The sequence below is a fragment of the Mytilus californianus genome, unplaced genomic scaffold (genome assembly GCF_021869535.1).
Source record: "Mytilus californianus isolate M0D057914Y unplaced genomic scaffold, xbMytCali1.0.p SCAF_3, whole genome shotgun sequence".
Taxonomy (NCBI): domain Eukaryota; kingdom Metazoa; phylum Mollusca; class Bivalvia; order Mytilida; family Mytilidae; genus Mytilus; species Mytilus californianus.
Window position 1 is genome coordinate 54,940,816 of NW_026262679.1, and position 27,458 is coordinate 54,968,273.

At 33.2% G+C, this 27,458-nt stretch overlaps 1 protein-coding gene across 3 annotated transcripts in view; it reads right to left on the reverse strand.

Moving 5' to 3' along the window:
• Positions 1 to 23,359: 23,359 nt before the first annotated feature.
• The window catches only part of LOC127734904 (adipokinetic hormone/corazonin-related peptide receptor variant I-like), a 217,126-nt gene continuing 213,027 nt past the window's right edge, over positions 23,360 to 27,458 (reverse strand). For 2 of the 3 annotated variants that reach the window (XM_052244936.1, XM_052244935.1), the window contains exons 5-6: positions 25,914 to 26,002; positions 23,360 to 24,066 (exon numbers count right to left, since the gene is read on the reverse strand). In XM_052244936.1, the coding sequence (XP_052100896.1) occupies positions 23,714 to 24,066; positions 25,914 to 26,002 (442 nt within the window). In that variant the 3' untranslated portion in view covers positions 23,360 to 23,713. Of the gene's footprint in view, positions 24,217 to 25,913; positions 26,003 to 27,458 lie in introns of all 3 variants that reach the window. The other variant, XM_052244939.1, reaches the window with a different exon arrangement.

Sequence of the window (27,458 nt, forward strand, 5' to 3'; positions counted from 1 at the left end):
TGAGTAATGTATTTCGAGAATTCGTAAAATATTGGAGAAGTAAATGGTTGAAAATAGTTATGTATTTAGACGATGGCTTAGGGGAAGGTGCTTCTTTTCAGAGGCATTAAACGCTAGTGATACAATCAGGAATGATTTAAAAGATTTTGGATTCGAAATAGCACATGATAAATGTAATTGGGCACCAATACAAAAACTGGAGTGGTTAGGATCTTGTTGGTGTATGGAAGAAGGTGTACTGAAGGTCACCGATAAAAGGTTTAACAAGTTAAAAGGTTTTTTGATCTGTTACAACACTATGAAAAGGGATTGATATATTTCAAAGTAAGGTCAGTTGTTAGTATTGTTGAACAGATCATTTCAACACAAGCTGTTTCATTGGATATTGCACGTTTAAGAACAAGATTTATGTATGATTGCATACTTACAACAGAAGGCTGGAATTCCAGCGTGATATTCAGTTTGGAAGCTGTATACGAATGCAGGTTTTTGATTAGATAATACAGATAAAATCAATGAGATAGGATCCCAGTTATGTCAGTTGGTATATGAAACACAAGACTATTACGTCTTTTGTGACGCTTCAGAAACAGAATTCAGGGGTCATTTGACCACAGGTTTAGAGGACGAACCGATAGAGATATACGGAAGTTGGTCTTCCACTGAAAAAGAAAAAAAGCTCACATGGAGAGAACTTGAATCCGTGAAACAGAAGCGTAAGACTGTTCATAATTTTTGTCACAATAAAAAAATCAAACTAAACTTAGTATAGATACCACGTGAGCATAATGATAAGGCAGACAGTCTAAGTAGGAAATCAGATTGTGACGATTGGATTTTCATGCATCTGAATAAGTTATGGGGTCCATATACTTTTGATCGCTTTGCACAAGATTACAATACAAAATGCAAGAATATCAATTCGAAATTTTGTTGCAGAGGTACATCAGGCATTAATGCTTTTTCTGTGTCATAGAGTGGCGAGAACAATTGATTAGTTCAGCTATCTCGGTTGGTCCAACAGACCACTAACAAAAAGATACACGATAAAGGTAGCTATACTTTGATTGTACCTGAGTGGATATCTGCAGCTTATTGGCCTATGTTAGTGGACGAAATAGGTCAGTTTAAAGCTTTCATAAGAGATACAGGTTTTTTTCAAGGTGATATGCTTTTTGGCTGGTGGGTCTTTGGTTACATGCATGTGTTCATTATTTTCAAACAGTTCATTATCAAACTTGGACTGTTCATATTTTTAAAAGTTAAAGATGGTCTACTCTGTCAATTTTGAGAATACAGAATTAATTGCTGCATATTTCATGCATGAACACCCTTTTTGTTTCACCATCAGTCATAGATTGAATGATATACTGCCTAACAGCATTTTGTTCCATAATGTGGTCAGCAATCATATAAATTGACTTATTATGTTCTACACTTACTCCAATCTCAACGGAGATACTGTTGTTTACATTTTGAGAGCAGACGATGAGTCATCGTAGATGTGCATTTACAGGGGTTTACTAAATGGACGAAACAGCCATAAAGAATGCTGCCGGTTTCAGCAATTTTCATGTTAATAAGTTTAAAACTTATAGAAGGTAAATATGATTATGATGTTTTAACAACAATATATAATTAATTTTATGTAAGCAGCTAAAATATATATATTTTATTAGGATAAAAATGAAAATAACGAGAATGTTAACAGTAAGTTTGTGCACATGTGTCAAACATATTTTGTGCTAAATAGAACACGGCTTTGTTTACAAAGCGAAAGAAGGACGTTATATTAGAATACAGTTCAATTACCTGCCGGAGTTTCATATTCTTACAACTTTGTAAAACTTATTTTAATCTAATTTGTATCAAAATTAAATGATATTAAAACGTGTCTAAATCGGAAGTACTTTATCCAAAAACAGACATAAACGACTGTGTTATGTTATTGATGGGTTTCTCTTTTACATAACCATCAGTTAAATGACATGATGTATGGTGTCATGATGGCAAAAATCGTTTCGTCTATCAAACACCTGGTATCATATGAGTCATTCATATCGAGCGTACTGTTGTAACGACATTTGTCTTCATTTATTAGTCTATAATATATACATGCATATGAATGATGATAGCCTGTTTCATACAAGATATAATGGAGTATGCGTCAAAGAGAAAGTTAACCGACATAAAAAATGTCATTTGGTTAAGGTTTTCGATTTTGCATTATGTTTGGTGACATCATTTTTTCTATAAAAGAAAAGATCCAAAAATATAAAGACTGTGTTGGCAGGCAGAAATGTTCGATTTGATAATTCATCATTTTTATTAAGTTGTGAATATGACTTGTGGTAACTATACTATGAAATAAAGTGCTCGGGGCAACATTCTAGAACTTAATTTTCGAATTTAGAAATTACATTGTACCTTTCTATTGACCAATCTTTTTATATGAATGCATCACTGGTTTAATACAAAAAAAAACCAAAAAAAAAAACAAAAAAAAACACACACACGATATAAACGTATAAACATCATGCGGAGATGAAACAACAGATACAGAAAAATAAACATCGAGACTGAAATCCATTAGCTAATTGTGCTCCAAATGGATCATTTATTCCACTACGCGTGCCCGTGCTCCGAAAAGTTTATATATTCCGCTCCACGTGCCCGGTAGTTAAATCTACTAGTAATAGTTATTTAGTAAAGTACATTATGATGCTATGAACAAAAGGAGTTGTGTGATATATGTCAAAGAGAAAACAATCCAACGAAGCGAACAATCAATTATAGAAACCAAGTAAAAAATCTACACGACATCAATGTTATAAACCTTTATGTGACAGTTATTATTTTTGCTAGGAGAAATTAAAAAGAAAAAGATAAGTCTCATAAGTTCGACAATTTGGGGAAAAGAATCATGATAAGCAGGAAATCACGGGCGATCTTTATGATCTTAAAACTTCTTCAAAAACACCCTTTTCTCTCTGAGAGTTATACATCTCTGAGTTAGTGAAAATCAGAAGTTTTGATAGCACAGACCTAATCAACTCAATCTACTGCTTAATGTTATAATTATGTTTCTTTGATGCATAATAGACACTTTGTATTTGATGCAGACATTTTATTGTTATTATATAACATTAGTTATTGTACCTATTTTTGGTTAGAAATGTAGGACATACTTTAGCATATTTTGCAATATTTAAGGGATTGAGTAGTTATTGTACTCTTCTTGTCTGCGTGATTGGTTTGGAAGGTAAAAATAAAGTTTGATACGGAAGTCTTGTCAATCCTTTTATACCTCCATATCGAAAATAGATTGAAGCCGTATACACCCTTTAAAGACGTATGCTAAGCTGCTTTTTTTTTGGAATGGATGGATATTGTTTTTAAACGTCCATTGGCATATTTTTCATGCATTTCCAGGACGAGAACGATAAAGAGAGGAGAATTAGAAGTGCCACCGGAAATAAAAGGTTATGTTGAGTATGGACAGAAAATTAATATACATATCTAAATATAGCCTTGTAAAAGATCAGATATTGAGCCCAGAAACAGTAACTGCAAATACACGAAACGTCGGATTCAACTTCTCCATTCCGACCAGACATCGTATAAACTAGACTCAGTGATATACGTTCAAAATATATTGTAATGAAACAGAAAAAAATGTACAAAATGAAAAATGTGAAATATTTTACAATAAACTGAGAAAACTGGATCAGCTGTCTTATTCCGGATCAATTAAGACAGACAATTGTGGAAGTTGTAGTTTAAACAATGTCTGACATCGCCAAACAATTTTTGTGAGCGTGATTAATTGATCTTTTAAGTTTTTGTCTCTAATTTGCTCGACATGTGGTCTATAAAATGTACATTTTCGCAAAAATTATTTTAACAGGATGTAAGGAATTCCTTGTTGGTAAAAGTTTACCGTGTAGATGAAAATTAAATAGTTCTGTAGCTTACTAATTAAAAAGAACGCTGTCAGTGGCCCTGCTGCTGTCATACGTCTTCGGGGACGGAATTGTAAGTTTTACAGCACTGAAAAGGTTTTGTTATATAATTAAATAATTTATTCAGGAAGAGTGTTTAATAGATTGAAATTTCACTAATTACCTCAGGTTTTACCATAAATAATTCGAAAATGAGCACATATTGAGCATGTTTCCGCAGCACTGGAATAAATCCCAATTTCAGGGGGATGATTTAAATCCTGCAAAGATTTATATTCAATATTTGAAATGCTTTTTAAATCTTTCCTTTGTCGAAGTTGTTTTCTGTTTATTCAATTGATGACTTTTGATTGTCCTGTGACCTTTTGGTTTCAACGTTAAACAATTAGGTCGAACGAACAGTGGTTATTAGTGTGTCATATTTTGCTATAGTTATAAAAATTATACAAAGCCTAAAAATACAATAATTATGTAGATTCATATAATTACATATGTGCCAATACAAAAGTACGAGTACGGATTCAAAACTCTTTCCACCAATGATATTTTGAAATTTCTATTGGTCCATTATGTGACAGAGCCATTTGAAGGACTATTTTAATTATTGTAAAATCGTATTAAATTCTGTATTAAATTCACTGTAAAAGTTTTATATCTTGAATATTTAAAACGGGTTAAAATTATTTACTTGCAAATATATGTCAGTGTATATTAATAAACATTTTTTAATTGAAATGATAAATATATTAACGAGGGTGTTTATTTGAATCAATTGTTTTCGATTGGTCATTATATTTTGGCGGTCAAGTTTAGTTTCCATTTGTTTTGGACTATGAGATTAACACGGGACTATGAACAAAATGGTCGTTTGAATTGTGTGTCCCGATTTATAATTACCTGTTTACCTTACAAAGTATTCCATTCATTTGTTTTGCCATGACGAATTAGGTAGACCGATGACTATATTCATATAGTAAAATGTAGAGTATGTAACTTGTATGCTGTGCCTATTTCCTTGCAAGTAAAATTTACTCCAAAAATGAGTTTATCTAGTATTTGTATTAGAACATTAGAACCTTAGATATTGAGTTGGTTGTTCATTTACCCGAGAGAAACCCTGTTACAATTATTTGATTGACAGACAATCTCACGAGCTCGATTCGATTCCACGAAGGACGATGCAAAAATCTCTCGTGCTCAACAATTTTAATCGTACTATGAGAATGGATAACAAGGAATGTAACCTAGTGATGTTGCTCTTTTATCAGATAATAAACTTTCAGTGTTATGCTTAAACGCGCTGTAGTGTAAATTTTAAATTGCCGATAATGATATTATGAACTTCAATCGTTTTAGTTGTATCATTATACAGTACTTCTTTTAGCCCATAGAAAGTTATCACACACACCAGGAAGTTATTAAAAAACGAAGCCAGACAACGGAACAAGTCAATAGTACAACAAAGAAGTAATTTTGAATTCTTAATGTATCCTAAAAGAGTGCCCTAAGTACCTCGAACATCTGCGAAAACAATTGTTAAGATTTTTACGTGATTTCCAAAATCATTCCTATTCAAATTGTATTACCAGGGAATATTCGAATGTTGAATATAATTTCATTGATTGCTTTGCTGTTGTTTTGCATTCTATAAGAATTCGACAAAGTGGTATAGCACTGAATATACATAAAACAAAACTGATATTTGTTCGTTTGGCTTTTAATTGAGAAGCGTTTTATTAATGTAAAACCTACCTGCTCTTAGTATGTTTGAACTTAATTGAAAATGCATTCTTGTATAAATTTTTTGTCACCTTCGCAATGGAAATATTCTTATTTTATTTTTTTTATCTGATAACCTGAAATGAAGAATTGTAATGACAAATCCTTAATGATATAGAATGTTTTTTTTCAATAATAGTAATAATAATTATCCTTTTAATAATAATAATAATAATAATAATAATAATAATAATAATAATAATAATAATATGTCCTTTCTATAATGGCGAACCTTTTATAAGGAAATGCCTGTACCAAGTCAAGAATATGACAGTTGTTTTCCATTCGTATGATGTGTTTGAATTTTCCTTGGAGTTCGGTATTTTTGTTATTTCACATTTTCTTTATATTCGTACGGGGTGACAATTCAAGATTCGTAAAAGGCCTGTTCGCAAACAAAATACATGTAATAAAAATTTAACCCACACAATATTTAACTACCTACTCAACGACCCTCATAAATGGTTGCCTTTGCTAATATCAATTTTTGTCCAAAAAAAATTGATGTTAGCGGCAGATCATTGATAATGTTTTTACCTTGTCTTATCTTGTCCTGTCTTGACATGTGACCGTTAGGAAGCACGAGTCAAAAGTTTTTTTTCATAGATCTACTGTATCTTATCTCAGCGAATAGCTTGATATCAAAGACGAAAAGACTTATTTAATTATTATTTTCTTTCGTTGTTTTAAAGATTAAAGAAGAAAACTAATTATTAAAAGCAACCAGCCTTCTAAAGTTCTGATGAATCACAAGCTTACCTAGTTTATCCTCTAAATGGCTATCAAAGTAATACAGAACTGAAGCCTGATTAGATGAACGCCCATATTTGTTTTTACATAATTTCTCTGCTTTCAAGGTTATTATAACTACTTTCTTGTTAATACATAGATCGTCATTGTCATAAACCGGATGTACAGTTGTACAGAGGGATACACGAAAAGTAAACATGACTCTCAAGAAGGGAGAACTTAGTTTGCTAAACATTTTTCTCATTGTAAAAGGTTGTTTATAAAACAGGGACGAAAGATACCAGAGGGACAGTCAAACTCATAGATCGAAAACAAACTGACAACGCCATGGCCAAAAATAAATAGTCAAACAGACAAATAATAGTACAGATGACACAATATAGAAAACTAAAGACTAAGCAAAAACTGGGGGTGATCTCAGGTGCTCCGGAAGGGTAAGCAGATCCTGCTCCACATGTGGCATCCGTCGTGTTGTTAATGTTATTACAAATCCGGTTAATAGTCTAATTCGGTAAGTCACATTCGTGAAAAGGGAAGGGTATAGTAGTTACGACATAAGGAACATATCCGATATCATCTGTGAAACGTTTATTCCATAACGGTCAACCAACTCGTGATGGCGTCCGTAAAATTTACGAACGTTAAAAACGTTCCCCATGTTGTTCAGAACCACACTATGATAATAAAATCAATCATTTTGAAAACTCTGATGGTACACAGAGCAAAGTTCTTTTTCATGTATCGGTAGTAATTTACAATCCCTGTTAATATAAAAATAATGATATATGGTACGATTGCCAATGAGAAAATTATCCGCCAGAGACCAAAGGATGTGGGATTATTATTTTCTCGCGGTTCGAAAATAAAGCGGGAAAATATTGTATTGACATTATGGGTAATATGCTTAAGGTCCAATCAGAGGGGTTGATGTAGATCCAGGTATGTAGGCATGCTCGATTTGTTTGTCACTTTCTAGCCGCCGTTCGTACAGACAAGACTTAAAAATGGACGCCAACCTCCGAGAAATAACCCAAATCGAACTTCAAAGCGCCATACAAGGAACTCAGGACAAACAACTGAACAGCTTAACGTCACAAGGTTAAATGGTTGCAGCAAAACGCCAGGATAGCCATAAGGCATTATCCGAGTCGCAGTTAGCAAAAATTGACGAGACCATGACAGAGACCTTCAAGTGTCGAAAAAGGGGCAATGAAGAACAATATAAAAACAACAAAAGGTCTTCGTGAAATTTCTGGAAGCAAGCAACCATTTAGAATCAGAAAATTTGACAAATGACACCATCCAAACCGTGAATAGAAAGATTTCAGAAGGTATGGAACTAGCTAAGTCAAGACAAAAGCTTATTAAGTTAACAGATTCATCAGACGAAGGATGGAGAGTTGTCGCCGAAAACACCACAAATCCATTAGCGGAGGATTCCGAAGATGAAAAAAGATTATACAAGGCACAGTGTAGAGCCGATTCAAAGTTAAAGAAAGAGAAGGCTAAACGCAATACAGATTTAAGGCCAACACATTACAAGACATATTAACTGGCCTTAGAGAATCCGATTCCAGTTAATACGAACAAGATGTTTCGCCAAGGAATATGTTTCAATTGTAATGAAACTGGTCATATATTGGTATCTGACGTCAGGGCTGATATGCATAAAACTACTTAAGTTAAGATTTGTTCCGAATGCACGGATTTTTCTACATGTCTTACGATAAATTGGTACTACGATTGGATATCTCAACTTAAGTGGTTTTATTTATATCAGCCCAGACATATCAATCAACATTTCTTTATATTCCGTCACAAATACGAAGACGCCGTTACAACTAGACAGATGTTTAACAGACAAGATTACACTTTGTCATATGATTTGAAAAGTACATACCATCATATTAGAATTTCACATTCTGATACTACATACCTAGGTTTCAAATGGGGGAATGAGTATTACGGATACAATGTATTACCATTTGGCTTGAAAACTAATGGTTATATTATCAGTAAAGTATCTCGAGAAGTCGTAAAACATTGGAGAAGTAAATTGTTGAAAATAGTTATGTATTTAGACGATGGCTTAGGGGAAGGTGCTTCTTTTTCAGAGGCATTAAACGCTAGAGATACAAACAGGAATGATTTAAAAGATTTTGGGTTCGAAATAGCACATGATAAATGTAATTGGACACCAATTCCAAAACTGGAGTGGTTAGGTTTTTGTTGCATGGATTTTGTGAATGGAAGAAGGTGTACTGACGGTCACCGATAAAAGGTTTAACAAGTCAAAAGGCTCTTTGATCTGTTACAACAATATGAAAAGGGATTGATATATTTCAAAGTAAGGTCACTTCCTAGTATTATTGGACAGATCATTTCAACACAAGCTGTTTCAGTGGATATTGCACGTTTAAGAACACGATTTATATATGATTAAAATTGAGAATGGAAATGATTGCATACTTACAACAGAAGACTGGAATTCCAGCGTGATATTCAGTTTGGAAGCTGTAAACGAATGCAGGTTGCACTGAACTAGTATACATATTTGTTTAGGGGCCAGCTGAAGGACGCCTCCGGGTGCGGGAGTTTCTCGCTGCATTGAAGACCTATTGGTGGCCTTCGGCTGTTGTCTGCTCTATGGTCGGGTTGTTGTCTCTTTGACACATTCTCCATTTCCATTCTCAATTTTATTTGTTTAGACAATATAGTCAGTTGACATACAACGAAGCACAAGACTATCACGTCTTTTGTGACGCTTCAGAAACAGGTTTCGGAGGTCATTTGACCACAGGTTCAGAGGACGAACCGATAGAGATATACGGAAGTTGGTCTTCCACTGAAAAAGAAAAAAAGCTCTACATGGAGAGAACATTGAATCTGAGTAAAAAGGGTTTTAAAAAACTGTTATCAAATTGCACGGTATGACAATAAGACTTTACACCGACAATGAACATGTGCCTCACATTATGAAAGTTGGAAGTAAGAAAACAAAATTACACAAAAGCGTTATGTCTGTTCATAATGTTTGTCACGATAACAAAATAAAACTAAAAGTAGTATAGATACCACGTGAGCATATTGATAAGGTAGACAGCCTGAGTAGAAAATCAGATCGAGATGATTGGGAAACCGACGATTGGATTTTCATGTATCTAAATAAGTCATAAAGTCCATAAACGTTTCATCGCTTTGCACAAGATTACAATCCAAAATGCAAGAATTTCAATTCGAAATTTTGGTGCAGAGGTACATCAGGCATTAATGCTTTTTCTATGTCGAAGATTGCCAAGAACAATTGGTTAGTCCTACTATCTCGGTTGGTCCCACAGACCATTAACAAAATGATACATGATAACGGTAACTATACTTTGATTGTACCTGAGTGGATATCTTCAGCTTATTGGCCTATGTTAGTGGACGTACAAAGTTGGTCAGTTTAAAGCTACAGTTTTTTTTCAAGGTGAGAGTCTCACAAAACGAGGGGTTGGTCAAAACGTTATATTTGGCTCACAGTTCTAAAAATTCAGATTAGTTGCTATAAGCATAAAATGAAAAACATAGATATTTATATTTGCATTTTCTTAACAGGCATCAGTGAAGATCGTCATGTAAAGGACGCAATAAAGGATGTAGAGTAGAAACAGGAAGCCTACTAACCTCTTTTGTTATTTGCATCGTGGAAGCTTCTAAACAAACAACAACTAAAAGAAAATCCGATTTCAGCAGATATATTAATTGAACTATGTACAAAATTTAAAGATTCGGCTGATTTGCTCATATCAGATCACTGGTTGTAGATCTTACATATGTTATGATTACTATACTATATAATAAAATAAATGTTTTGGTGAACCATTTTGGTCGGAAAATTCTACCAGAAAATTCAAGTATAGGGAGAGAAATACAAATCATGTGCATACACAGAACCCCGTCCAAATCCTTCTTTTGCTTAAAGAGTTCATTATTCTCTGTTTTGTATCTACTAAAAGCGTTCTATTTTTTTATAATTTCCATTTAAGTCTGCGAATATCTGCATCACAAATAGTTATGGTCAAAATTAAAATTACGCTGATTGGTTTGAATTTACTTTTCGGAACGCATTAAATGACGTCAGCTGTCTTCGGAACAATCTCAACCGACAAAAACATCAAGAAAGAAATAGAAGGCCATCGCTTCAAAAGTAAATCGAACCAACTAAAATATTAACGTACTGCTGAGAAATTGTTTGTCTTTAATTCTGAAATGGGTTACACAAATATATCTGTATTCAGCTGGAATGTTGATTAAATCTTAAGATTACAGATAATCTAGTGAGTCAACAAATTGTCTCCCTTGAAAGCATGCGGTTTTATGTAGGGTACCCTTATGAGTTTGAATGTCCCTTTGGTATCCCTCACCTTCCTTTTAAAATGTTACCTGTAACTATAAGTAAAGTACACCAATAAGGTAAGCCTAGAACACAGTTTATGTAGGTTTATATTTTATCCAACCTGAACAGTTCAATGAATCTGAACGTACAATGTGGGCACTATAAGAACGTACCCTGTGTATGCTGGGTACGTTTTATGTAAGTTACCTGTGATGAAATTGAAGCTGCCAAAGGTACCCAGGATGAATTTACCTCAATCTTAACGACGTACCATTGCTGCAGTTTTAGGAATCTTTTGGTAATTAAGTTGATGAAGCTGATACTGTACTTACATCATGGCAGCATTACTTGGAATCAATAAACAGTTTTAATTTGCCAAAATTCTAAATGATTTGAGTACCTTTCTTCTTCCAAGTTAACCTGGTCACTATTACACAATACAAATAAATATTGGTACCATTTGATCAAGTGTTAGTACCTGCACGGTAGTGTCGTATGGTACCAAGTACAACAGGACCTGTTTTGCTTTTATGGAGTTTATCGACAATATAGTTTTTGTTAAGTGATGGTGCAGAGTAAATCTTCCGTCAATATATATGGTTGCATATAATTTTTATATTGCTTTTTCCCTTCATTATTATGTATAAACTACATGTATTTTTAAATGTATATGCAACCAAATATATATATGTAAGTATTATCACTGAACTAGTATATATATTTGTTTAGGGGCCAGCTGAAGGACGCCTCCGGGTGCGGGAATTTCTCGCTGCATTGAAGACCTGTTGGTGGCCTTCTGCTGTTGTCTGTTCTGTGGTCGGGTTGTTGTCTCTTTGACACATTCCCCATTTCCATTCTCAATTTTAATGTTTGCTTTATTTTACTTTATTAATCATTTTTTGTAAATAGGCCATGCATGCAGTAGAAATTAATTATTATCAGCCTGCTTGATAGTACATATATGTTGTATATTTACCTTTGCGGAGCACCTGGGATCACCCCCGGGGATTGTGTTGCTCAGTCTTTATTTTTCTATGTTGTGTTTTGTGTATTGTTGTTTGGTTTTTTCATTGTTTTTTTTTGCTACCACATTGTCAGTTTGTTTGAATATCCCTTTGGCATCTTTCACCTATCTACATTGTATTAAAGAAGAATTGGAACATTAATCTGTAATCTTATACGACGTCAGATTGTACGAATTCAATCCTACATACTACCACCATTTCATGGTTCCAACTGTCACATTAATGATTTAATAGTTTACAATTTTGATATAGTCAGAGGGGCAACAATCTAATGTTGTCTCTAGTATGCATATTGTACTTTACTTTTTTACTTTACTTGATTTCCTTTATTAATTTGTGTATCATGTTTTTCTCCTCTATTTTCTGGTCCATAATTCTTTATTCGGAAGATCCAACAAAACATTTACTAATTTTTACATTAATAAGATGGACTGCACATAATTTGGGAAGTTCTGACCTGTTGGTTCTGTTCTGTTTTTACATGTGATATCAATATCAATAAGAAAGGTCTTGACATGTGAAAGATATGTTCATGATAACATTCTATAAAAAAATAGTAAATCCGAATGAAAATGTTTGCGACCCTAATCGCTTTTCGGTTCGCATGCTTATTTCTCATTACAATAATAATATTTCTTCAAAAAGGGATCATAACTAATTGGGCCATATAGACCATTTTCGAGATTGTTGCATTTCCGTCAAAACTTTGGTTTTAGTGTTCAGACATCAATCGTGTGTTTATGGTCATCGTCACTTCCTTCCCATGTTGAGCGAGTGGTTGAAAAAATATGATGCTATATTGCACGAGTTATTCGGCAAATTAAAATCTTATAATTGATAATCAGCACTGCTGTCATAAGGGAATTGTAATTAAGTACCTACGGAACAAACATTATTTCTAGTTTATCCTGCATAATGACCATCACGAAGACGCTTGATGAATTTTAATAGTGCAAGAATACAGTCGGTCCTTTCTATCTGGTAATTGACCAACTTTTCCGGTGAAGGACATAACTCGAAAGTGGTCTATTGGCGGAAGACTTACTCTGCACCACCACTTAAAAAAAACTAAATTGTGAAAGAACCCCATAAAAGCAACACAGTTCCTGTTGTCTTTGGTACCATACGAAAATACCGTGCAGGTGCTAAAACTTGATCAAATGGTACCAATATTATACCTACATAAATTGTGTTTTAGGCTTACCTTATCGGTGTACTTTACTTATACTTACAGGTAACATCTAAAAGAGAGGCGAAGGATACCAAAGGGACATTCAAACTAATAAGGGTATCCTACATAAAATCGCATGCTTTCAAGGGAGACAATTTGTTGACTCACTAGATTTTCTGTAATCTCAATATTCAATCAGCATTCCCGTTAAATAAAGATACATTTTTGTAACCCATTTCAGAATTGAAATACAAAAAAGTTCTCACCACGTTAGTGTTTTAGTAAGTTCGACTTACTTTTGAAGCGATAGCCTTATATTTCTTTCTAGATGTTTCTGTCGGTTGAGATTGTTCTGAAGACCGCTGACGTCATTCAATGCGTTCCGGAAAGTAGATTTCAACCAATCAGCGGAATTCTAATTATGACCATAGCTAGTTGTGATGCAGATATTCAATGCATTTCAACCAATCAGCGGATGATCATATCTATTGTTGATGCAGATATTTGCAGACTAAAATGGAAATTATCGTAAAATAGAACGCTTTTAGTAGATATAAAACAGGGAACAATGAACTCTTTTAGCAAAAGAAGGATTGGACTGAGGTTCTGCGATTCACATGATTTGTATTCCTCTCCCTACTCTTGAATTTTCTGGTGGAATTTTCCGACCCAAATGGTTCACCAAAACATTTATTTTATTATATAGTATAGTCATCATAACATATGTAAGATCTACAACCAGTGATCTGATAAGACTACAATGAGGCGTTTGCCAACAATTCGTTGATAAATTATTTAGATTGCTGAAATAAGGATAGTTTCATGTGTTTTAGAAATAATGTATATCATCAAAGTTAAATTTGTAGACGATGTATTTATAGAATTAGAAAGTATTCTAATATTATACATTGGCTAGACACCACAAATTACGAAACCATATAAACTATTTTACTTGTTACATTATACTATTACGTAAAATATATACAGCAAAGATAGACAATTTTGTTATAGTAATTGATTGATGCAGACATTCATGTTCGTTTTTTTCTGATATTACATGTCCATTCACAATTTTTTGAATTTGTTTCATTGAAATACTTATTTTCAAATAAATGAGTTAATATACGTAGTAGCTGCCAATGGGCGTAACCTCCCAATTAACCGCTTCCCAATTATTTCTTTTGTCGAAAAGTACCCTCTTTATAAGAAAAAAAAAAGAGTTTTAATTGCAATATTTAATGTACTACATTTTCGAGTTATTTTAAGGTTTATTGTGCTCATGATTCTGCTGCCTGTTCGCACTGGACAACAGGTGACTGGCACAATTGGTATGGGTGATATTTTCATTGGGCTGTAAAAATTAAAATATATTCAGTTTATTTAAAAAATAAATTGCATTATTTAAAGGTGCGACATGTGTAAATATACATGTTTAAACTCTGATGTTTGCTTTTTGGAGGTTTTTGGAGATTTTGTTTATAATTTGTTTATCCCATTTTACTTTAACATAGTTCACTATGTGAACTAATTTATTGTCGCGTCGGACATTTTACAGATTACTATACCGTATGGGTTTAGCTGAATGTTGAGATAGTATGTGACCTATGGCTTAGAATTATCTATACGATCTATGCCTATAACAAACAACAAAAACGCAAATATCAAATTTGCCGACAGCCGCCGTATTTGATAAAAATAGCACATACAACGGGGCCAGAATAAAACAAGAGAAAAACAAAGACCCAATTTTTCGAGACCTGCAAGCCTTTCTCTGCGGAGTCAACAATGTAGCGATCTTTGCTAAAATAAAATCTGACTTCCAAAGGCCGTGTTTCTTCAAACACCTCTCGTTTACGTTTTCATTTGCCGCAGCTGTTGCCCCACTGGCTCTGAAAGAATCAGAGGCGGATTTATGGACCTACATTTTTGGTAATCCAGACTTTTTCCCGGTTCCTCTCCAAACTTTGTCTTATTTAGGGGCCCGCGGGCACCCCCTTTTTCAAAATCCTGAATCCGCATATGAGAATGTAGACATTTATTACAATCTGGTGACACTAAGCTAACTCTACCCAACAAAGCCTCTCCCTATCCGCCGTATAGCTAAGTTTTTTTTTATCTTTATATATAAATTTACAATTTTTGCCCGGTCTGCAAATGGGCCTTAATAATAATTCACTTTTAGAAGCCAGTTTGGTTCAATTTTGTCAAAATAAGCTAAGAGACATCGTTGATGAATTATTCACTTGTAAGTGAATAATTTCGACCTCATTGAATCCGTATTCATGTGACCTTCAATTTAACTCCTTAGCTAGATATGGGTTACGCATGAATCAGGCGTGTTCAGTTATTAAAAGGAAAAGAATGTCAACATTGAAAGTGAAACAAGGGTAAACCATTTGATGGACTGATTCGATCCACAAAAATTCATTCTTATACAAGTAAAAACGATGATTAACATATATTTTTAACCTAAAATATGAAATCAAACATACCTAGAAAAATCAAATTGCACGAGTTTGCTATCTATTTATACCTATATTAATGTGTATATTGGGATATATTACCGTCGGCAGTCTTCGGAGGTCACCTCGATGATAAATTAGATTGCGTCTAGACTAAAATACACACGAAATGTTGATACATATCATCGAGCCAAAACATTGTAAATTGTTTATTTTAGACTTTTTATAATTTGGATGTACGTTTTAGTATGTTATTAATCAAATATGAGAATTTGAGTCAAATCGTTGAACATGAATTTGACAGCTAATGCCCTTTTAAAGATGACAAAAGGCTTGAGATCGAAGTACCGATCTAAAAGGATTCGCATTTACGAAACTTTATTCGGATTATAATTTCAATTAATAGTTTGATTAGAGGGGACACAGTAGTAAACCGATGTTCAAATCCCATAAAACCATTAAAGATAAAAAGCGAAAACTGAGGGAATCACATAACCTACACAAGGATCGAAACGTCATGCATCTCAGACTGATCAAATAACAATTAGTACTTTCTCAAATTATTAGTGTGAAAGATACGTCATTTGCAGTCTGCGAAAATCAAGTATTTGTCTTCTTAATATTTCACTATGGATTTTCTTTTTTGTAAAACAGCATATTGATTATTTACTCTATCAGTCTTTAATCACCCTAATGATTTGTATGCAGCGTTAAGAATCTTCGGGTTATATAACGCCCGTCATCGCAGTCATCCAATTATACTTACATTACAAAACAGTTTACAGGTAAGGTTACTCGTGTATCTTTCGAGTCTTTAATCTAGTTTGAATGCCAAGGAAAGTAAAATGTAGGATACATTCCTAAAGAAAAGATACAGGAACTCTAAAACTAGTAAATGATTACGCTATGGAATTCATTACCACAACTCACCTTAAGTTAACCTTTACCACAATGGTTTATACATACACATATTTAGTTTCAAACATTGTTACTCGATGATTGTTTTACTAGCTAAATTGTTAGAGCAGATTTTGGCAAATGGGAATGCTTTGATGGGCGCGTACTCAACGGGATAAAAACTCTATTTGCAAATCATATAAAATGTTTGGATGGGCTGTGGAAATGAATTAAAATTTTCAGTCGTTCTTTGCATTTTAAATAGTGCTTTCCTGTAAGTGTTACATAGTATAATTATCACATACTATTTATATGGTGCAAATGTGTAGTTAAGGATGTAGTCAGGTGAAATAAAAAAAATCTGAAATTTAAAATGGATACTATAAATAGGAAGAGCATTAGTTAAGGAACAAAATAAGCTTAATATATTGATAGGTTATGGAACTCCTTTTCGAGATATTTAATTTAAAAAAAAATGGGAGGAAAAGGCTGACTCGGACTTTTACCTTATATTAGCATTGGCATTATTTGGGTCTCAAATCCTAAGAAAAGAAATAATCTAGAATCTGCTTAAATTTTGGTAAATGACCTTTTATGAGCTGTTGAAGTCTTATATGAAAAGAAAAGTGGATAATATGGTGCAAAGTATTTTACCCTTTAGCGTAGGAAATCCAAGGAGTCCGGACATTTGACAAAAATTCTCAAACTTGACATGACTACATCCTTAAAAAAAAGAGAATATTTATAAAATAGTCAAACAAATTATATCATTTCTTTAATTGAATTCATTGTTGAATAGATGAACACAAATGCTCGAAATTAATATCTCTACATGAGGGCCTCCTTCAACTAAAGGCAACAGTAGTATACCGCTGTTCAATAGTCATAAATAGACCACATGATTTATGAAAAGTAAACTATAAAAGGTTAAATCACAAAAATACTGAACTCCGAGGAAAATTCAAAACGGAAAGTCCCTAATCCAATGGCAAAATCAAAAGCAGAAACACATCAAACGAATGGACAACAACTGTCATATTCCTGACTTGGTACATAATTTTCTGAGGTAGAAAATGGTGGATTGAACCTGGTTTTATAGCGCTAAACCTCTCACTTGTATGACAGTCGCATCAAATTCCATTATATTGACAACGATGTGTGAATAAAACAAACAGACAAAATAGGTAAAAAGGTCAAAATAGGGGTACAGCAGTCAACACCGTGTCACAATCTTAATCATAACAAAAAAAAACAAATATTCAACAAAGAAGCACAAAAAAGCATATATCACATTTAACAATCTCGTTCATTGCTTACTTATTTTTATATTTTATTTATGTATGCCAAATCAACCCATAAACGCATACTTAAATCTTTTGTTTCAACACGTATCTGACAAACGTACACAATTCATTGAAATTTTCAATTAAAAATTTATATAATTGTAAAATTCCGCTTCTACCATGCATGATCGCAATTAACCTCTTTTTGTTAAGACGTCATCTTTTTTATGTGGACTAAGTAGAAATTCCAAAAGAAACATTGTATCTAATGTTTTGTTAACGAGACCTGTTTGTTTGGTGTGAAGTTTTGAAACATTCTTCATGTAAATACACTCCTCATAGATACTGGTCTTAACAGTTTGTACGCCAGACGCTCGCTTCGTCTACACAGGACTCAACAGTGACTCGAGAATCAACAAAAGGTAAAAAGGCCGAATAAAGTACGAAGTTGGAGAGCATGAAGACCTAAGAAGACCCAAACTTCCGATAGGTTTTGCCAAGTACAGCTAACTAAGGTAATCTATTCCTGTGGTAGAAAATCCGTAGTATTTAAAAAAAAATCAACGTTTTGTAAACAGTTAATTGAAATAGCAAAACAGTGGATTATATTCCAGCAGTTTCATGTTTTATAAACAAACGTTTAGGCAAATTTGTTCTTAGATGGATTTAACTATTATTTTTAGATTCTTATGGTCAAATAGCTCTTCAACTGTTTCGGTTCTTATACATCATGGCTTTCAAATATTCGACTTTGCGCGTTCCTGAAAAATGTTAATCCATAAAAGTGCTTCGAACGCATGCAATTTATAAAGTGTTGTTTTCATTTTAAAGACAGGTTGTGGCCACGAACATTGTGGAATTGTGTGATTTCTTTTTTCTATTTTTCAGCATTAGAGTTGTTTAAAATGTAAATCGTCGTACAAAACGACGTTACTCAAACCTATTTTTAATTTTAAGGTGGTACAGTCCTTGGATGGTGTAAACTTCCCACTAACACCATAGATCATTATACCATTCACCATACACCATTACATCATACACCCTGTGCCATTACACCATACACGTTACATCTTTTCCACATACACCTTACACATTACACCATAATGCAATTTAATTTCAAAGAAAGTGTGCGACTACAAAATTATTTCTTTATTTTAAAAAACGAATTTTGATCACAATATTGTAAATTAATGTATAAAATTGAAAATCAGTTCTAATCAATATTTTGCATAGTTTTAAATGTCGGACACCATTCATTCACACGATTCCCGATCGCACGTTACACCATTTCACCATTCCCTTTACACCATACACCATAGCACCATACACCTTCTACCATTGCACCATATGCCATACACCATTACACGATACACGTTTTTTGGTGAAGTTTACACCATCCAAGGGCTGTGCCAAACACCTTAACTAAAATTAATTTGGCTCGTTTAATTTTCATAAAATTTTGACAAAATATTTACTTTGACCCTTTGACCAAAAAAATTCAAAAAACTTGAACCACACACTTTATCGGAAAATTTCATTGGATATATAGCAGATTGACAAACACCAATTTTGATCATTGAGAAGCTTAATATTTCCTTAACAATAGAACGTGATTAAAACGTTCAGCTGATTTTTACAGAGTTATCTCCCTGAAGTGTTATGTACCACCTTAATGTTGTTTTGCTTTTTGTTACTGGTAACCAATTATAGAAAAAAAAGTAGATTCTTCTATGAAATTCAAAATCACCCTACAGGAAAATAATACATCTACAGTTTGAATAGTAATTTGGTATTTTTGATGCAGATAGTTATTATTAACACTTGTACCAAGTCAGGAATATTGCAGTTATTTTCCATTCGTTTGATGTGTTTGAGCTTTTGATTTTGTCATTTGATAAGGGACTTTCCGTTTTGAATTTTCCTTAGAGTTCGGGATTTTTGTTATTTTACATTTTGAAAATGAAGTTAGAATGTCTATACATGTGCTTGCGTTTCTTTATTTGTTCTTAGCTGCCTAATTATTAACCTTTTCGTGCGAACAAAAACTACAAGAAGTAAAATAATCACATTTTGTTATTTACTTATAACAATATATTCCAGGTTCAAATTGGTCTAGTAAATTATGAGTTTCGGTATTAAATGTTGCTCTTAACCTTCGTATTTGATCGAGCGTGTCTAATGAGTCTGATGTAGAAGAAACCCGCGACTGACGTTCAAATTTTAATGAGTTTATACAACCACTACGTCGATGCCACTGCTGGTAGACGTTTCTTCCACATGGTATCACCAGCCCAGTAGTCATCACGTTTGTGTTGACATGAACTATCATTGATATATTCTTTTTCTATGAACTTACTGTTATTAAATGTTGAAATATTCGAAACACTTTGGGTTTTATAGATTACCTTAGTCGTATGTGACACAACCTATCGGAAATTTCTGTTCAACTTTGCAATTCATTTGGCCTTCCAACTGTTTTGGTGGAACGTCACTAATGAGTCTTATGGAGACAAAACACGCGTCTTGCCTACAAAATTACATGCCTTGTATCTTTAATGAGATTTTACAACCACTGGCCTGGGTCGACACCACTGCTGGTTAACGTTTCGTTCCCCAAGTTATCACCAGCCCAGTAATCAGTACATGAAATATCATAGATAGGTACTTGTTGTGAATGTACTGTTATAAAATGTTGACCTATTCGAAAAACTAAGGTTTGTATATCCACAGACATAGATTGCCGTTGTCGAATTTAGCCCATCTTTTCGGAATTGTGTTGTTAATGATTTTCAACTCTGTTTTTGTTTTGAATTTCAAATATTTTGGTTCAAGTACCACTGTCTAATGTAGGCGAAACGTTCGTCTAGCGTACCAAACTATATGCCTGGTATCCTTGATGAGTTTTAACAACCACTGTTGTTGGAATTTTCTTACCCGAGGGTATCACCAGCCCGGTAGTAATCACGTTTGTGTTGACATAAAATAAAGTTGATAGGTTCCTTTTCTCTAAATTTACCCTTCCAACTGTTTGAACGCCACTTCTGAGTCTGATGTAGACGGAACTCGCATCTGGCTTACCAAATTAAAAACCTGGAATTATCAAAGTTAAAACGCAAAACTATCTTAAAACAATAGCGTTTAAACGATTGTGAAGTATTCACTTTAAACAATTATTTTTATAATAGTTGTAAAAAAAACCTCACTTAAAAGTAGATGGGGGTCTAAATAGAAATTCATAGAATATTTTGATAATTTGCCAAAATGTAGTTTAGAGTCACGTGACTCGTTTTCTTACTACAAAACAAAATAGATAAATTCATCACACATTCGAGTATATAAGTTACATTATCTGAGTTATCTCCCCTTATATGGTAAAGGAAAAACAAAATGGAATCAATCAACAAATATTTTGTATTTGTAAAAATACAGTCACAAAATTTTTTTAAACACACTATTGTCTTCATGAAATTCTAACAAATGAATGACATTCTTCTCTCAAAATTTGCACATTTCATTGAAGATCTAGACTGATTGTTTATTGATATTTTACAATTCATGATGGCGAAAGACTCCCGAGCTACCTTAAGTGAAATGTGAAGCCATCCAACCAGACAATTGCAACATTTTTCTGACATGAAATAACATTCAGCAAGATGTAAGATTACTATTCCGTCATCAAATTGTCCAAAGCGGTGAATTGATTCCGAGAAAGTTTTGAAGTTGCCTTCTCTGAAATTACTTAACTTTTAAGTATAAGAAAAATAGCGCTAATGAAAAACGCTGTGCAATTTCATTACTGGTGAACTGTGCATTTCATTGAAGAGATGTATGTTGACTGTAGTGAGGTATACCTTCGCGTAATGTTTCAAAATGTCGGTTTTTACTGGATTCTACATGGAATTCGGTCCTCCACCGTCGGAGATATCAAATATCAAGGGTACAAAAAAGTCATATGTTAATTCGGTCTTATTGATTTATGCGAAAGACAATGCTAACCTTAGCAGACTTTATGTACTGAAAAAAAAAATTCTTGATAGAGGGAGGATATGGAACCAAATGTTCCAAGTGGTAAATTTGAAGTCATCATTTCGAAAGTTTTACGGACGCCATCACGAGTTGATTGACCGTTAAGGAATATATACGTCACAAAACACCACTGATTTTTCCCAATTGTCGTAACAATAATCCTGTCCTCTTTTCCTCAGTTGTGACATCACCGAGTGAGACTTATCACAAAATGTGAACTTACCATGAACATCATGACGAGATCCACTAATGTCTGCTTACCCTACCAGAGCACATTAAAATCACCCCTATGTTTTTGTAAGGTTCGGACTGCCCAGTCTTTAGTTGTCTTTGTAGTGTTTTTGGATCTGTTTGTCCTTTATTTGGATTTGTTCTATTAATAATAATAGTATGTTCCTTTTGGTGGTAAGGTAATTGTGCATCCAGGTTTCTGGTTTTTGGCTTTAGACGTCCCGGATGCGGGTGTGTCCATAAGTACGATTCGGACGCATGGTTTTTTTTAAGTTATGTTTTCATTTTGTTTAGCCTTGTATATATATGTTACTTAATTTGTACTTAATAGGGAAAGTTTATATGACATTATGCTTACTATAATGCTGTATGTACTATCAGCTGCTGGGTCAAAATTATTGTCACGTTACCCAATTATGTCTGTTTGGTCAATATAACGGAATTATACCACGTCCGGTCTGTGTTTTTGTTAGATGTTTTTCTGCTTTGTATCCATCTAATGAGTAAGGCTTTTTTTTAACTGATTTTTATATTTTTTTTCTTATGTTTTTGCAGTAAAACTTCTGTCCAGGTTAGGGGAGCCCGCCACATTCTTTATGTGCATGTCCCAAGTCAGGAGCCTGTATTTCAGTGGTTGTCGTTGGTTCATGTTTATCATATTTGTTTTTCGTAAATTGTTTTGTATTAAATTTGGTCGTTAGTTTTCTCAATTGATTTGTTTCATATTTTTCAATTTCAGGTCTTTTATAGCCAACTATACGATATGGGGTTTTTTCATTGTTGAAGGCCGTACGATTGTCTATAATTGCCTACATCCACTTCATTTGAACTTTGGTGGAAAGTTGTCTCATTGGCAATCATACCAAAGCCCTTTTTATATACACAACTGTCATGCAAGTGGGAGTTTTAGCTAGAAGTATTTATAAATGATCTTGTTAGTGCCAAAAGGTATTTGAAGTAAGACAGTGTGCAGGTGGAACAATTGACTGTTTGTGTAGCTTCACTTGACATTTGTAGCTTAGACTGGTATCGCACTGTTGTAGAATATTGAAGTTAATGCTTTTCAACAGTTAAAATGCTTCTTCGCAGACATGTTATGGTATATTTGAATCAACTGCAAGTCAGATCGTAATTTCTATAGACAATTATTATACAGTTAGGCATTGCGGTTCATTCAAGTCATATTGAATGTTATTCCTTTTACTTTTTTAGATTTTTCAAATTAGGATTTGTATATGCTTGATGTGGATCGATCCTTTTAGAAGTCCTTTTAAATAGCTGATTTTGTTTGTATTGCAAATCATTTTAAATGTCATGATGCTTGTCAAATTTTTGATTATAAATTGTTTTAAAATGAATAAAAAGTATAAAGTTCATCTCAAAGAAGTTCTCAAATAAATTTATACACAGTTTAATGAATGAAAAATGTTTTTTTATTGAACGTCTGAGTTATGACATGTAATTCCCCCTCGAAAGACACCCTTTATTATTTGCATCTTCATACATGTGCAGAAAGAATTACACAAAACTCTTTTACAAAGGTAGCGAGAAGTGTATCCACTTGCATCGCCTTTAAAGAAATCCGATAAAACATTGAAATAGAGAAAGAAATATGCTACTTGTCCTTTAAAGTATATATATATATATATTTTAATCACATAAGAGCAAAAATAGATAGAAAAATAAATTAATATAAGATTAAGTTTCAAGTGTGAGAATTTTTTTTAGTACTAGAACAAGAATAAAATTTCATTGAATGGTTGTTGTCATATTCTTCTTTGTATCTTCTAGAGGTAAATTTAGACACAGAAAGTTATTCATATTAGCTCTGTTCTCATTCACAATCCTTGGTTCCGGCGTGCATGGTCGATACCGTGACGATCTGTCGGATATCGATGACTTCAAGTTTGACGATGATTGGTCACTGTCTACTTCGACGTATGGCGTGGAGGTTGATTTTCGCAATGACGTCTTGAGCGGTGTCCTCTGAGAATTCACCTGTGGATTCCGGGTATTCTCTGCCATGTGTCGACTCCTCCAACTTTTACTCAGACAGCAGCAGCATCTCAAGAATTCTCTTTTGAAGTTTATTGTAAACATCCCTGGAACAAAGGGAAATAACTCTTATTTGGATCCCAGGATGTTACATTGAATTGGGTGTTGGATTTGGGGCCTGTCTCTTCTACCTATTTGCACTTTAATCCAACGACCCCATTTTCGTGCCTCTCGACGGAAGGCTGTTGTAAACATCCCTGCAAGTAAAATGTGTTTCTTTTTTGAGTCTAGGGATCACTCTAGTGTCGGAAATTATAGTTACATTTTACGGTGGTTTTATTTGGGTTTGTTTGTCCTCTCAAGTCCGTATAAAAACAATCGTCGTCTACATTTTTGTTCAATACGACAAGTAATAATGGATGGGTATTTAGCCGATGAAATTTCCCAAAGATAGAAAACTTCTAGTATTTATTTTCATTAAAATCTTGAAATGTATTCCAAAAATTAACAAAAAACTAAAAAAATTATAAAAGTTCGGTTTTCAATTGTTCGAATGAAAATGAAGCGAACCGATCGACTTTATGCAGAAATTAGCGGACCCCAAATATACATCGGCTATTTTTGATCCGAAAGTTCTGTAAAATTTTAGGACAAAAGCAAACAAAAAAGTGGATGATGAAAAAGAACAAAAGGAAACAGTGGTAAATCATGTTTATTGAATTAATAATTTATCAGGGTTCTCGAAGGCCAAATTGTCTACGTAAAGTAGACGGATTTCTACAGTTTGACCATTTACTAAAATGACTGACTGACCTACCGACACGCGAAGTATTCTGTTAGTTACGCACCGATCGTTAAGTGTAACACCCCAGTTTCCTCCTCTAAAAATATAGGACTACATGTATCTCATTAGAGTATATGCATGTTTAGATGTTGGTGGAATTCGTGTTGCTCAGTCTTAAGTTTTCTATGTTGTGTTTTGTGTACTGTTGTTTGTCTGTTTGTCTTTTTATTTTTTAACCATGGCATTGCCAGTTTATTTTTGACTTATGAGTTTGAATGTCCCTTTGGTATATGTCTCCTCTCTTTTAAATGGAATTATACTGCAAAAGAAAGAAACTTTACCACAATTGTCTGTTGTCGGGCAAATATTGGTTTGATTTCTAGACGACTTTATAATGCGTCATTCACAGATTCAGCCCATCAGATTGACCTACTAAGACCAATAAGTTCTTAAATTTCAACTTATGCACCATTCCGTAGCGATCTTTTCTTATATATTTTTTTTACATCTATTAAACAACCTCTCTTTTTAATACGTTTGTAATTATACACCTGTTGTTCTTTCATGGACCACTAGTCATTCCATCGATCCAGATTCAAAGAGATAGTATGAAGATCTCGAGAAATAAGTGCGCATGTGCCTATCCAAAGTAAGGTATCTTATGATCATCATCATTAGCATTTAAATTTTTTTAGTTTTTAGTATATCATATCCATTTACTAAATCTGCTACAAATCAATTGTTAACTGTAATTAGTATTGTCTGGACGTTTTGCACAAAGCAAATCCGTATTCTCTATTCACAGATTCTTATATTTTGTGATAGCCGACATACCAAGTGAGGTCAACAATTTTTTAAAGAAAAGAAAAGAAAATGCGTAATTTGCATATATACACGATATAATTATTCTCCTTTTGATGAGCTATAAATATATAAATACGGCTTCTTGCAATTCATATGCGAATGGTAGTGGTTATACTGTGAATGTTATATATTCATAATTGCTTTCTCATATACGGAAATCATAGCATACGTTTATAAAATTTAGATTTTCAGGGTTTCTGGTAAATAAGATAAAGAAATGATTCTTTTTTTTGTGTTAGTTTGTTTTGATTTGTTTGTTTGATGTTTTTATTGCAGGTTAAAGTTGTCTTTGTAATGAAAACTTACCATATACAATAGGATCCATACATGAATTAGATACTGCGAACAGGAATAAACCTTTCTTTATCTTAGAATTTAATCTCTTTGCTGATTCTCTGTAAAAGACATACAGATAATTGTTTGAATCGTAAACTAGAGAAATTGTATTGCGTATGTATAAAAAGAGATATTGGGTATACAGACATCTAGAGATCAACATAAATCTCCAACAATAGGCAAGTGTCTTTACAAAATGAGTCTATAAAAGTCGTGTATAAATTCCCAATTCACCCACTTCTCCAAATAAAGAAATACATTAAGAAAACCGTATGAATTAGTATCTATATCCGAAATGATATTCCTTTACTTCAATGTATATCTAACGTATCGTAGATAAACAAAGGCAGTGCTTATTGACAGTGGAAATGTATTAGAAATTATATCTAAAATAGCGAAGACAAATGTGCAAAACCATGTACCAAGTGGTTTTGTCACGATCTCTAACTTACATAGTTTAGTGATGATACTAATAGGTGTAATACAGATATGAAAACATATAGGAACGCGGACAATCAAAAACCACGTCAAAGAAATTTGACCATTAAATATTGGACAAAATGAATAAACAAAACAACACCCGACAAAACACACTACGCTTAAAACTAATAATTGAGCTACAACAACCTCATTAAAAAAGGTAAAGACGCTCAAGTGCGTCCAAAGTGTTAGCTGTATCTGCTCCAATCATCGTGTTGTCCATGGTCTTCATGGAATGTACAAATACGTTAATACGTTGCATTCGGTGATATCACAATCAAGGGAAAAAAAAACTTCAAAAAGACATTTTTATCATATGCATTGATAATATAAATCTATCAATCGTATTTTGCCATTTGGTGTTAAAATAAATCATCGACTAAAACAGATGAAATTTGCTGAGTAAACTTTGTACGGTTAAAAAAAAAGTTTAACAATTGAAATATCAATTTGCAACAGCATCTCACCAAATAAAAACTGATTATTCTCTACAAAAACAGTAGTAACAGCACTTCAATAAATTTCAGGTTAAAATATATAAAATTGTTTTTCAGTAGTTAAATTTGATTCAGTAGGGTTGAAAACGTATATAAATATTAATCTTATATTTACTGTTAAAAGAAACTAAACTATATTAAGATGTTTATCACATAACACAATTCATTAGTTTTCTTTTTTGGTTCCTTTAAGTTAATTTGAATCTTTTTATATCTCTTTTATCCAGTTATTGAACGATTGTGATTTTTTTTTACATCATGGTCATTCAAATCATTAATTAGATATATTTAAAGAAAAATATAAATTGTTATGCTCTTATCAAATCATCTTCACAATTTAAATCTTCGTAAAAGGATGAAATGAATATAACCTTTTGTCTGAAATGGTGCTTAGAGCTTTCGAGATTGTTAATATCATAGGTTGGAAATATTTATTATAAATCATGCTAATGATTGCAACATAAACATTTTAAAAACATGATGTCCTTCTTCGCCTGCTATTTGTCTTTTGTCATTTTACTATTTGCAAAATATTCAA